At 39.4% G+C, this 14,573-nt stretch overlaps 1 protein-coding gene across 7 annotated transcripts in view; it reads left to right on the plus strand.

Annotated features, from left to right (window-relative positions):
- The window catches only part of CHD6 (chromodomain helicase DNA binding protein 6), a 261,441-nt gene that overhangs the window by 145,823 nt on the left and 101,045 nt on the right, over positions 1 to 14,573 (plus strand). For all 7 annotated transcript variants that reach the window (XM_077168258.1, XM_077168263.1, XM_077168247.1 and 4 more), the window contains one exon: positions 13,741 to 13,803. In XM_077168258.1, the coding sequence (XP_077024373.1) occupies positions 13,741 to 13,803 (63 nt within the window). The remainder of the gene's footprint in view (positions 1 to 13,740; positions 13,804 to 14,573) is intronic.

Below are 14,573 nucleotides of genomic sequence, written 5' to 3' on the forward strand. Positions count from 1 at the left end.
GACTGCTTCTTCTCTCGCTGCTTTCAAGATCCTCTCTTTCTCTTTGACCTCTGACATTCTAACTAGTAAGTGTCTTGGAGAACGCCTATTTGGGTCTAATCTCTTTGGGGTACGCTGCACTTCTTGGATCTGTAATTTTAGGTCTTTCACAAGAGTTGGGAAATTTTCAGTGACAATTTCTTCCATTAGTTTTTCTCCTCCTTTTCCCTTCTCTTCTCCTTCTGGGACACCCACAACACGTATATTTGTGCGGTTCATATTGTCCTTGAGTTCCCTGATACCCTGTTCAAATTTTTCCATTCTTTTCCCGATAGTTTCTGTTTCTTTTTGGAATTCAGATGTTCCATCCTCCAAATCAGTAATTCTATCTTCTGTCTCTTTGACTCTATCATTGTAGGTATCCATTGTTTTTTCCATCTTTTCTACTTTATCCTTCACTTCCATAAGCTCTGTGATTTGTTTTTTCAGTTTTTCTATTTCTTCTTTTTGATCAGCCCATGTCTTCTTCATGTCCTCCCTCAATTTATCAATTTCGTTTTTGAAGAGGTTTTCCATTTCTGTTCGTATATTCAGCATTAGTTGTTTCAGCTCCTGTATCTCCTTTGCACTATTGGTTTGTTCCTTTGACTGGGCCATATTTTCAATTTTCTGAGCGTGATCCGTTATCTTCTGCTGGCGTCTGGGCATTTAGTCAGATTTCCCTGGGTGCTGGACCCCACAGGTTGAAAGATTTTTCTGTGAAATCTCTGGGTTCTGTTTTTCTTATCCTGCCCAGTAGGTGGCGCTCGTGGCACACGTTTGTCTACGGGTTCCACCAGTAAAAGGTGCTGTGGGTCCTTTAACTTTGGAAAACTCTCGCCGTGGGGGAGGTTCGGCAGCGGAAGCGGCTTGGAAGAGTGCCAGCCAGCCTGGGGGTCCGAACATGGGGAGGGTCGCCGGCTGCCGCAGCACGGGAGAGCGCCCGACCGAATTTCCTAGTCGGCCCGGGGCGCCAAGCGTGCGGGCGGGCGCCAGCTGTCGCAGCCCGGGAGAGTGCACCGTTCCCAGCCAGACCAGGGAGTCACGTGTTTGGAAGGGACCCCCCCCGGTCACCGTTCTCCGCAGTCTGGGGATTTCCAACCTAACTCTCTCAGTTGGTCCGGGGGGCCTCGCGTGGTGGGGGCGCCAGCCGCCGTGGCCCAAGGGGACCGCATGCCCAATTCTGCCAGCTGGCCTGGGAAGAAGGAAGGGAGGGACTTTGGCCACTTGCCATCCCGCCCGGGAAAGCCCGCGCCCCTCGGTGATCTCACCGGAGCTGGTTCTCCCAGACAGTCAGCCGTTCCAGGATGGGGCACGCCGTCCCTTTGATCTCTGTCGTGGCTCCGGGAGCTGCTCTGTATTGTCTCCACTCCCCCAATAGCTGTTCTGGAGGAGGAAAGGTGAGGGTGGCAAGGCTGTCGAGGCCGGTGGCGGAGGAGCCGGTGAAGGCGGGAAGAGGGCACGGTGGTGGTTGGAGAGCCACCGGAGCAGGAGGGGGAAGAGGGGAGAGGAGGGCGGGCGGGCCGGCTGCTGCGGGGCGTGGGCGCCACGCACCGGGCCAGCGGACAAAGAGGGGAGAGGAGGGCGGGCGGGCCGGCTACTGCAGGGCGTGGGAACCGCGCGCCGGGCCGGCAGTCAAAGAGGGGAGAGGAGGGCGGGCGGGCCGGCTGCTGCGGGGCGTCGTAGGGCAATTCTATACTTAGCTTCCTGAGAACCCACTGAACTGCCTTCCAGGGCTGTTGTATCATTTTATATTACCACAAACAGTGAACAAGTGTGCCTCTTTCTCCACATTCTCTCCAGCACTTACTGTTTCCTGTTTTTTGTTTTTTTTTTTTAATAATGGCCATTCTGGTGGGTGTGAGATGATATCGCATTGTGGTTTTGATTTCTGTTGCCCTAATAGCCAGAAAAATTGAGCATCTTTTCATGTGCCTTTTAGACATTTGTATTTCCTCTTCTGAGAAATGTCTGTTCATGTCTTTTATCCATTTTTTAATTGGGTTGTTTGTCTATTTATTGTTGAGTTGAAGAATCCCTTTATATATTCAGGATACTAAATCCTTATCTGGTATGTGGATTCCAAATATTGTCTCCCATTGTGTAGGCTGCCTTTTTACTTTCTTGACAAAGTTCTTTGATGCACAAAAGTTTAATTTTGAGGAGTTCCCATTTATCCGTATCTTTCTTCAGTGCTCATGGTTTGAATATAAGATCCAGGAAACTGCCTCCTACTACAAGCTCTATAAGATATTTCCCTACATTTTCTTCTGAAAGTTTTATGGTATTAGCTCTAATGTATAGATTTTTTTTTAGTTAATTTTTGTATAAGATGTGAGATATGGATCCTCTTTCATTCTTTTGCATATGGATATCCACTTCTCTAAGCACCATTTATTGAAGAGGCTTTTGTGTTCCAGGTGAGTTGGCTTGACTGCCTTATCAAAGATCAGTTGTCCATAAATGAGAGGGTCTATATCTGAACACTCTATTCAATTCCATTGGTCAGTATATCTATCTTTATGCCAGTACCATGCTGTTTTGTACATTGTAGCTTCATAATATGCCTTTAAGTCAGGTAGTGTGAGACCTCCCACTTCATTTTTCTTTCTCAAGATATTGTTAGCTATTTGGGGCACCCTGCCCTTCCAAATAAATTTGGTTATTGGTTTTTCTATTTCCACAAAGTAATTTTTTTGAGATTTTAGTTGGTATTGAATTGAATCTATAATTAATTTAGGTAGAATTGACATTTAACTGTATTTAGTCTTCTGGTCCATGAACACAGTGTGCGCTTCCATATATTTAGGTTCTGTGATTTCTTTTAAGCAGTGCTTTGTAGTTTTCTGTGTATAGGTCTTCTGTATCCTTAGTTAAATTTATTCCTAGATATTTTATTCTTTTGGTTGCAATTGTAAGAAAAAAAAATAATTTTTTTCTTGATTTCCTCCTCAGATTGCTCATTACTAGTGTATAGAAACACTGCAGATTTTTGAGTGTTGATCTTGTACCCTGCCACTTTGCTGTACTCATTTGTTAGCTCTAGTAGCTTTGCTCTGAATTTTAAAGGGGTTTTTTTTTTTTACATTACATTTTATTTTCAGCAAACATTTTTTGAGAGACCGCCACATTGGCTATATGATTGACATTAGAGTTTACAATAAATAAAACATAGATGTTCTCAACTGCCACAGAATATTAGACTAGTTGAATCATCTGCCCAACTCAGCACAGTTTTCCTGTGTTCTTTTTTGTCTGTTCGCTGGGTGGTGGGGATCACATTTCATTCTTTTCCATGAAACATTCCATTTTCGCAGCACCATTTGTTGATCTTTTTTTTTTTTTGGAGTGCAGGGCCAGAAATTGAACTCTGGTGTCCTGCATAGCTGGTGAGAATTCTACCACTGACCCACCGTGCACTCCTTTATTTTTGTGTTGTTAATGGACTGGCATTTGGTTTCTGTTGCAAAGTCTGCTGGGTTTGGTTGCTGGAGATCCATCAATCCTGGTAGAACCTTGAACTTACTTTGTTTAGCTGAACTCCAGTGTATCATGGTTCACCACAACTGTGTTCATGAGAACACTATATGTGATGGGGGTGGCAAGGAGCAGTGGACAAACTGCTTGCTAATTGATAATCTCTCTGCTCACGTGCATGCTCCATTGTCCCATCCAACTTCAAGTCGCTAAAAGGTGGAAACAACTCGCACAGATGAACCTTTAAAATATTCTTAAAGGGTTTTTGACATATAGTATCATATCATCTGCAAACAGTTGGAGTTTTACTTTTTCCTTTCCAATTTGATTGCCTTGTATTTCTTTTTCTTGTCTAATTGCTCTGGCTAGAACTTCCAGCACGATGTTGAATAACAGTGGTGATAGTGGACATCCTTGTCTTGTTCCTGATCTTAGGTTTAAAGTTTTCAGTTTTTCCCCCATTGAGGATGATGTTAGCTGTGGGTTTTTCATATCATGTTTAGGAAGTTCCCTTCTGTTCCTATCCTTTGAAGTGTTTTCAGCAAGAAAGGATGTTGAATTTTGTCAGTTGCCTTTTCTGCATCAATTGAGATGATCATGTGGTTTTTCTGCTTAGATTTGTTGATATGGTGTATTACATTAATTGATTTTCTTATGTTGAACCTTCCTTGCATACCTGGAATAAATCCCACTTGGTCATGGGGTAAAATTCTTTTCATGTGCTGCTGGATTTGATTTGCAAGAATTTTTTGAGGATTTTTGCGTCTATATTCATTAGAGAGATTGGTCTATAATTTTCTTTTCTTGTATTATCTTTGTCTGTTGGTTTGAGGGTTATGTTGGCTTCATAGAATGAGTTAGGTAGCCTTCCCTCCTCTTCAGTCTTTTTTTGAAGAGTTTGAGCAGGATTGGTACTAATTCTTTCTTGAATGTTTGGTAGAATTCACATGTATAGCCATCTATGAATGGAAAAGAAAAGTCATTTCTCTTTTGGGAGCTTCTTGATGACTGATTCAATCTCTTTCTTTGTGATAGTTTGTTGTGATCGTCTATTTCTTCTCAAGTCAATGTTGGTTGTTCATGTCTTTCTAGAAAGTTGTCCATTTCATCTATGTTGTCCAGTTTATTAGCTTATAGTTGCTCATATTATCCTCTCATTACCTCCTTTATTTCTTCAGAATCAGTGGTTATGTCTCCTCTTCCATTTCTGATTTTATTTATTTGCATCCTCTCTTTCTTTTTGTTAGTCTTGCTCAGGGTCCATCAATCTTATTGATTTTCTCATAGAACCAACTTCTGGTTTTGTTGATTTTCTTGATTGTTTTCATGTTCTCGAGTTCATTTATTTCTGCTCTAATTCTTGTTATTTCTTTCCTTTTGTTTGCTTTGAAATTAGTTTGCTATTCTTTCTCTAGTTCTCTAATTCCAAGTGAATTCCTTGATTTTTGCTCTTTCTTCTTTTTTGATATAGGCATTTAAAGCAATAAATATCCCTCTTAGCACTGCTTTTACTGCATCCCATACATTTTGATATGTTGTGTTTTCATTTTCATTTGCCTCAAGATATTTACTGATTTCTCTTGTAATTTCTTCCTTGACTCATTGATTGTTTATGAGTCTGTTGTTTAGCCTCCATGTATTTGTGAATTTTCTGGCCCTCTGCCTGTTATTGATTTCCAACTTCATTCCTTTCTGATCTGAGAAAGTCTTTTGTATGATTTCAGTCTTTTTAAATTTATTAAGACTTGCTTTGTGATCCAGCATATGGTCTTTCCATGAGAATGATACATGGGCACTTGAGTTAAAGCTGTATTCTGCTGTTGTGGGGTGTAATGTTTTATAAATGTCTTTTAAATCTTTTCAGTAGTTAACTTATTATATTACTCAGATTCTCCATTTCTTTATTGATCCTCCATTTAGATGGTCTATCTTTTGATGAGAGTATGGAATTGAAGTCTCCAACTGTTATGTTACAAGTGTCTATTTCTGCTTTCAGTGTTTTCCTCATTTATTTTTGAGCACCCTGGGTCAGTAATGATTGTTATGCGTTCTTGTTGAATTGTTCCTTTTATTAATACATATCGTTCTTCTTTGTCTCTTTTAATTGTTTTATATTTGAAGTCTTATTTGTCGGATCATTAGTGTAGCTGCTCCTGCTCTTTTCTCATTGTTTGCATGAAATATCTTTTCCCAGCCTTTCACTTTCAACCTGTTTTTGCCCTTAGATGTGAAGTGAGTCTCCTGTAGACAGCATATAGATAGGTCTTTTTCTTTTAAATCCATTCTGCCAGTCTGTGTCTTTTGATTGGGTAGCTTAAACCATTAACATTTAATGTTATTACTGTAAAGGCAGTACTTTCTTCTGTCATTTTGCCTTTGGGATTTTATATGTCATATCTGATTTTTTTTCTCTTTTTACCTTTTCTGATAGTCTTCATTTCTACACTTTTCTCCACACCTCTCTCTCCTGCCTTTTCCTTTCTGCCTCTAGTGCTCCCTTTAATATTTTTCACAGAGTTGATCTCTTGGTCACAAATTCTCTCAGTGACTGTTTGTCTGAAAATGTTATAATTTCCTCCTCATTTTTGAAGGACAGTTTTGCTGATATAGAATTCTTAATCAGCAGTTTTTCTCTTTTAGAATCTTAAATGTATCATACCACTGTCTTCTATCCTCCATGGTTTCTGCTGAGAAATCTATACACAGTCTTATTGGGCTTCCCTTGTATGTGATGGATTGCTTTTCTCTTGCTGCTTTCAATATTCTCTGTTTCTCTTTGACATCTGACAGTCTGATTAGTAAGTGTCTTGGAGTATATCTATTTGGATATACTGTTTGGAGTACGCTGAACTTCTTGGTTCTGTAATTTTTTTTTAATTTTTTATTAATTAATTTAAAAAAATACAAGAAAGGAACACAAACATTCCCAACACATGTGCATTCCACTCTACACATACTTAGCAATTCACAGTATCATCACATAGTTGCATATTTATCATCATGATCATTTCCCAGAACATTTGCATCAATTCAGAAAAAGAAATAAAAAGACAATGGAAAAATAAAACGAAAACAGAAAAAAAAAAAGATTTTACATACCATACCCCTTACCTCTCCCCTTCATTGATCACCAGCATTTCAAACTAAATTTATTTTAACATTTGTTCCCCCTATTATTTATTTTTATTCCATATGTTCTCCTCATCTGTTGACAAGGTAGACAGAAGGCTCATCAGACACAAGGTTTTCACAATCACACAGTCACATTGTGAAAGCTGTATCATTATGCCATCATCATCAAGAAATATGGCTACTGGAACACAGCTCTACATTTTCAGGCAGTTCCATCCAGTCTCTCCATTACATCTTGAATAACAGGGTGATATCTACTTAATGCGTAAGAATAACCTCCAGGATAATCTCTCGACTCTGTTTGGGATCTCTCAGCCATTGCTACTTTGTCTCATTTCACTCTTCCCCCTTTTGGTCAAGAAGGTTTTCTCAGTCCCTCAGTGCTGAATCTCAGCTCATTCTGGGATTTCTGTCCCACATTGCCAGGAAGATCCACACCCGTGGGAGTCATGTCCCACGTAGACAGGGGGAGGGTGGTGAGTCTGCTTGCTATGTTGGCTGGAGAGAGAGGCCACATCTGAGCAACAAAAGAGGTTCTCTTGGGGGTGACTCTTAGGCCCAATTTTAAGTAGGCTTGACCTATCCACTGTGGGGTTAAGTTTCATATGAACAAACCCTGAGATTGGTGGCTCAGCCTATAGCTTTAGTTGTCCACACTTCCACACTTCTTGTGAGAATATCAAGAATTCAACTTGGGGAAGTTGAGTTTTCCCTCGTTCTCACCGTTCCCCGAAGGGGACTTGGCAAATACTTTTCCACTCACTGATCAAATCACTCTGGGATTCATCAGGGCATCACCTGGACAAACCAACAAAATCTCATGTCCTACCCAAAGTTCCATGTATTTAAGGTGTTCAACCAATTGTCTACATAAGTTATATTAGGAGATGGACTAGTCAAAATATAAATTTGTACCAAATATTTTTTGCTTTAGTCTCACACATAAGTTGAAATTTTCAAATATAGTTACCATCTGTTTTCAGAACACTGCAGTAATGACATTCTTTTGTTCTTCCTCATGCAAAAACATTTTTTAAATTTGTACATTTAATCACTATCATTATACATTCCTAGATTATATCATCTCAGTCTTTATCATCTATCTTTCTTTGTAATTTCATTTATGCCCCCAGCCCTCCTCCCTCTATCATTCTCATATGCAGCTTCATTCGGTGGTTTAACATAATTGTATTGCAATTAGGTAATATTGTGCTGTCCATTTCTGAGTTTTTACATTCAGTCCTGTTGCACCATCTGTAACCCTTCAGCTCCAATTACCCAATATTTTACCCTATTTCTATCTTCTGATAGTCTCTGTTACCAATGAAATTCTCCAAGTTTATTCACTAATATCAGTTCATATCGGTGAGACCATACGGTATTTGTCCTTTTGTTTCTGGCTAATCACACTCAGCATAATGTCCTTAAGGTCCATTCGTGTTGTTACATAATTCATAACTTTATTCTGTCTTACAGCTGCATAATATTCCATCTTATGTAGCCAACCGTCTGTTGATGGACATTTGGACTGTTTCCATCTCTTGGTAATTGTAAATAATGCTGCCATAAACATTGGTATGCAAATGTCTGATTGTGTTGGTTCTTGTAATTTTATGTCTTTCATAAGAGATGGGCAATTTTCATTGATAATTTCCCCCATTAGTTTTTCCTCCATTGTCCTTCTCTTCTCCTTCTGGAACACCCACAACACGTATATTTGTGCACTTCATATTGTCCTTTGAGACCCTACTCATATTTTTCCATTCTTTTCTATACATATATATTTTTTGTGTCAGATTTCTGATGTCCAGTCCTCCAGTTCACTAGTCCTTTCTTCTGACTCTTCAAATCCATCCTTGTAGGTTTCCATTATTTTTTTTATCTCTTTTGTTGCCTTTCATTCCCATGAGTTCTGTGATTTGTTTTTTCAAGCTTATGATTTCCTCTTTTTGTTCTCCCATTGCCTTTATATCCTCCCTTAGCTCACTGATTTGATTTTTGATGAGATTTTCCATGTCTGTTCAAACATCCTGAACGAGTTGTTTCAGCGCTTGTTTCTCATTTGAATAGTTGATTTGTTCCTTTGTCTGGGCTATATTTTCAGTTTTCCATGTATGATTCAGTATTTTTTTTGCTGGCGTCTAGGCATTTGATTTTCTTAATTAGTTTATTCTGGAGATTATTTTCACTCTTTTACCTAGGATTTTCTTGCTGGACAGCTTTGTTCTTTGACATTCAATTCAGTTTATTCTAGAACTCTACTATAGGTTTTGTGTAACTGATCAGAATCTTTCAGTACTTGTTTTTATGTTTCTTGCCCTGTCTATATAGATCTTTTTTTTAAGAAGGGTTTACTCAGATATTATAGGCCCCAGTCAGATTCTCCCAGACCTGACTGGCTTCCTCTGAGGAGAAAAGAGTTACCTCATCAGTTTTCCCTGAGGGTGAGACCAGCAGGGTGAAAGACTTTCCTGTGAAGTCTCTGGACTCTCTTTTTCTTATCCTGCCCAGTGTGTGGTGCTTTTCTGCCTGCAGGTCCCACCAGCATAAGGTGATGGGATGCCTTTAACTTCAGCAGACTGTCTCTGCTGGGGCGTGGTGGAGACAGAGGAGAGGTTGTACACTGGCTTTAATCACTTCAGTTTTCCAGACCCTGGAGTCTGAACTCCTTGAGGGAGGGAATCCACCTGAGGTGGGCCCCACCCCTCTCTTTGGGAATTAACTCCTTTCACCTGACCAGCCACCTTGTCTCTCAGACATGTTTAATTTTGCCCTGGCCTGGGGCAGTTGGAGCCTGAGAAGCCTTGTAGTTCTAATTTAATGACCTGTTAATTGGTGGAAACAAAGCAAAAAAGGAAATAAATGCTTTTCAGAGTAGGACTCCTGTTCTTCTGGTTTGTTAATCAAGAGCTTAAGTTGGTATGTTGCTGTGTGTATCTCCAGACTCTCTGTGCCCCCCTCCCTTTTTTTTTAGGGCCCAGCTCTTTTCAAGTATTTTGTGCTGTCTGGTCCAAAAAGCCTCTGTTTTTTTTGTTTTTGTTTTTTGCCCCGTCAGCCCTGCCCCCTCTTTGCTGGAGCAAAAACTCCTAGTGCCTTTAGCTCTTATTCCAGGTTTATCTGAGCTAGGGGCCTATTTCCAATTGTCAGAATTTGTTAATTCCGCCATTGTAATTGCGCTAATTCCCATTAGCTAAACCCCTACTGCTAGTAAAGTCAGTGTCCTTTCCCCTCTGGGAACCAACCTGCCATGCCCATGGGGGATGGGCACTGGCTTCCACTGCTGGGGGAACTTCCAGTTCTCTGGTGTCACAGCTGGTTCAACTTGTCCAGACTCGTGTACGCTGTGTGTCCAGTCACTGATGTGGCCCCAGCAGTTGTTCGATACTGTTCCTGGCTATTTACTGACTGCTCTGGAGGACGAATTAGATTCTGCACCTCACTAAGCTGCCATCTTGCCCCAGGATATATCTGTCCCTCTATTCTCTTAATACTCAGAGTAAAGTCCTGTACTTTCTTCATCCATGCATTAAAATTTGTTTGGATTTGATGCTGGTAAAATACTCTGAATAGCAATCAAAATACTATCTACCACCAGAAACCATCTTTATGTATATTATTCATGTTAGGTAAGAATAAGAGAATATTTGAAGCTTTCTACTAAAGAGTAGGAAAACATTGTTCCTTTCAGTGTTTATGTATATGTAATTGGTAGTCCCAATTACGAAAGTTTAGTGCTAACAGATATCTAGTTCAGATGTCATTTCAATCCCAAAGCTTCTCCCAGTTTGCCCAAGTGCTCTGGCTTCTGTTTTCCCTAGGCACTTGCTTTATACTCCTACTACAATATTGTATTGCAAGTCTCTGAAAATTCATTCAGAAATATTTATTGAGTACTTGCTACATGCCAAGGACCATTCCAGGTGCTGGAGATAATATCAAGTAACCAGAGATACAAAAATTTCTGACTGCATGAATAGGAGTCTACAATAGAGATGAGGCCTGCAACAAAACACACAGCCAGTCTCTCCCTCTACATGTTTGCCAGAATTTGAACATGTACGGACTGGGAAGCTAAAGGGCTAAGCTCAGAATTTCCAAAGGGTAGAAATACCTTGGAACAGGCTGGCAATGCATTTAATAAATAAATTATATAGTACGTCACTGGTGGTAAGTGTTATGGAAAAAAATTTAGAATAAGGGTACTATGGAATTCAAGGATGAGTGCTGCAGTTTCAAATAGGACGATCAGAGTTGGTGTCACTACAATGGTAACATTTGAGCAAATAATTGAAAGAGGTGAACAAAGAAAGGAGTCATGCAGTGAGGAAAAACATTTTAGACAGAGGGAACAGCCTATGCAAAGTCTTTAAAGTATAAACGTGCTTGGTGTGTATGAGGTGGGAAGCTAGGGACAGATCCTGTAGAATCTTGTAAACCATTGGTGTGTCTTCGTCTTAATGAGAAGGCTTTTATCAGTTTAAGCAGAGTAGTGACATAATAAAAAGGGTCATTTAGAATGTTGTACTGAGAATAGACTATTGGGACAAAGGTGAAAGCAGGGAGACTAACTAGGAGGCCGTGGGGATGATCTGGGTGAGAAATGAAGGTAGTTTGGACTAAAATAGAAGCAATGGAAGAAAGGTGAATTGGCTGGATTCTGGATGTATTTTGAAGGTAGAGCTAACAGGATTTCTTGGGGAGTCAGATATGGTGTATGGAGAGAAAAGAGTTAAGGATTATATCAAAACTTTTGACCTGAGCAACTAGAATAATGGAAATCCCTTGAACTCAGGTGGGGAAAACTATAGTAGGAAGGGGTAGGGATGGGAGGTTCGTTTGGAGATCAGGTGTTTGGTTTTTGGACATTTTAGGTTTGAAATAGCTATTAGATTTTCAAATGGAGATATCAAATAACCATTAGAAAAATGAATCTGGAGTTGTGGGAGAGGTTCTGAGCTGGATGTGTGAATTTGTGTCATCATAAGTTTCTGGCATTTTAAACCGTAAGAGTGGATGAGATCACCAAGAGAAATGAGTATAACTAGAAAAGAGAATATACCCCGAAACTGGGCTAGGGAATCCAATGATGAAGAGTTAATGTTGGAAAATATCCACTTCTAGGTAAGATGTCATGGCAGGCCAACACTCAGTATAAGAAAACAAAACAAGAAAAGAATAAACAGCAAAAAATATCGCTTTTTTAAAAAAGCGGTTGTATCGAGATGAATTCACATACCATACAGTCCGTCAAAAGTGTACAATCAGTGTCTTCTAGTAGAGACACAGCGTTGTGTATTCATCACCACAATCAATTCTAGAACATTTTCACCTTCAAGAGGGTTCACTATGTTATACAATCCCATGTTTCATCCTCTGGCTTTCCTTCTAGTGACATACTTAACCCTAAACTTTCCCTTTCAACCACAATCACAATATCATCTCTGTTGATTACACTTATTAAAGTGACATAGATAAAGAATAATTGCCTGCAGTCTGTGGTGTCAGAATTGAATGCTTTATTTCCTCACTGTATTTCCTTTTATCTCTTGTTTCCTCTTCCTTATTCGTTTAGCATCCAGCAGGTATTTATTGATCACCCACTGTGTGCCTGGCATGTAGCAACATCAGTAAAGAAAACAAGGATACCTGCCCTCAGAAGGTTTACATTGTAATGGGAGAAGACAGGCAATAAACAATAAATGCTTCCTCCTCTTTTCCTTACCTGTGTTAAGAATCACACAGAACAAATACTTAAGAAAAACTAAAGCTTAATCTGTCTTCTCACCTGTTCCTTCTGTTGATGAAAAGTATGGTTCATACATCACTGCTTGCCTTTTTGCTGAACAGTAGGAAGAGACTGTTGTCATTTTGGATTAATTTCTGCCTGGCACCCAGTACAGTGCCATTGTCTGGGGGAACATGATCAATATTTGTAACTTTTGGGAGTATCTGTCTCTGCCTGCTGATTTCCATAATTCTTTTCTGTCATCTCTCCTCTTCATCTTTTTTTACTATCATTCCTTTCTAGGAAATGCTTGATTTAAGATTTTAAGTAATATCATGTTTTCTGTAGTAGTATGGTTTTGGACAGTTGAACCCTAGAATGGGTACACTGAAAACTGTGAAATGCAGCATAAATTATCTTTCTGGGGAGTTCCAACCAGGAACCCAGAATAATAAATTTGGCTATTAGAGTTCTTGTGCTGAGTGTCCTTTTCATGTCATCGCTTTAAGCCTCATTTTGTAATAAATATTAGGTATGGAGAGATTATAGTGCATATGAAACCATTGAATTAGAACTGCTTGAATAAAGTCCTAGAAAGAATGGTAAATGCATTGAATATTCTGACTCATTGCATCCTTATGAAGTTTGTTGTTTTTAATGCAGTTTTGATGATGATGATGATGATGATTATAGTCTGTAGAGAGATTTCATGGGGATTAGGAGTCTAGAAAATTTGAGGTATATCCAGGATGGGAAGGAAGGAATTAATTTGTGTTCAGGTGGGATTGCATTTAGAGGATGATCCATTGAAACAAAGAGCCATTTTCGGGTACAGAGGGGAAAAAATGTACAATTTAGTAGAGAATAATTGTATCTTACATTTACATAGTGCTTTTTGTTCAAAAAATATTTCACATACCATTTTATCGTCCCAGTCACTCACTGAGATACGTATTTTTAAACTCCTATTTCAATAGATTTAGAAACTAAGAGGTGTTAATTGACTTAGAATCAGGACCTTCAGGTTATAAGTTTTCCAGACTTCTGTTACAGCTTCCTGAAAGATTTATACAGCAGTACATAGGCTTTTTGGCAAAGAAAGGAAGTTCTAGGACCAACTTTAATGACTCTAAAGGCATATCTACACTCAAGAGTATGAAAACCAGAGAAACTTTTCTGTTCATGTGGGAGGGAAGGTTATAGGATTGTCCCAGAAGTTAGAGTCCACTGCTCTGCAATCTAACTTGCAAAATGTTTGTGCTAATAGGAAGGAGGTGTTAATATGCAACGACAGTGAACTTTAGGACGAAGTGGTACCTATTGTAGTATTTTTATTTTCTTGGATTATCTACTGCCAGTAATTTTCTTTCTTTTTAACCTGTTTCCAGGAGCCTCCGGAAGATGATGCAAACATCATAGAGAAGATCCTGGCATCTAAGATGGTCCAAGAGGTCAGTGGCTCATTTTTCTAGCTTTTCTATCACTAGCATTGATTACACCCCTGTGAAGAGGTGTTTAGCCAGAGAACCTTGAATTCGTTCTTGGAGTGAGAATTGGGCAAGAATATTGTTTGGCTAGTCAACACTTATTTTTATTCCCTCCCCCCACCCCCGAGAATTTTAAAACAGAATTATTAAATATTTGAGTGTAGACTAAACTGACTTTTCCCCATTGTGATCTTTGCAGAAGGTATTTATTTATCCCTTAGTTGCTAGGTTAAGAATAAGAAATGGAAAAAGAGTCCTAATGGAAACATTGTGGGGTTTTTCTTTAAATTATAAGGATATCCTTAAGTGTATTATAGGTATCCCCTAGATGGTGGAAGAGGATGGTAGTACCAGTGAGAGCATAGTTTCATCTTTACCTCAAATATGAAAGTAAACTTCCTTATTTGGTGAGGAAACACCACTGGTATTTAGGGAATGAGGGTTTAGAGGCATCAGAGGTACATGTACCCACTTTTGCACCAAGCTCTAGTCCCGATATTTCTCAGATCCCTGGCCCGGTTTGGGCTAAACCCTGTCCCAACCTGGATCTTGAAAGGACACAAAGAGGATCTGAGTCCATATTTTCCTTTAGAGCTGTGTATTCATTCTTTGGAAAACTTGATCTGTAGATCTGTCAGAAAAAAACTTGGGAAAATATTAATTCCCTCAAGAAATCTTTACTAAGCCAGACAGAGGTGTTGGTTTGCTTGTTTCTTTTGGCACCCAAGGATGAT

This window comes from Tamandua tetradactyla, chromosome 1 (genome assembly GCF_023851605.1).
Source record: "Tamandua tetradactyla isolate mTamTet1 chromosome 1, mTamTet1.pri, whole genome shotgun sequence".
NCBI classification, from domain to species: domain Eukaryota; kingdom Metazoa; phylum Chordata; class Mammalia; order Pilosa; family Myrmecophagidae; genus Tamandua; species Tamandua tetradactyla.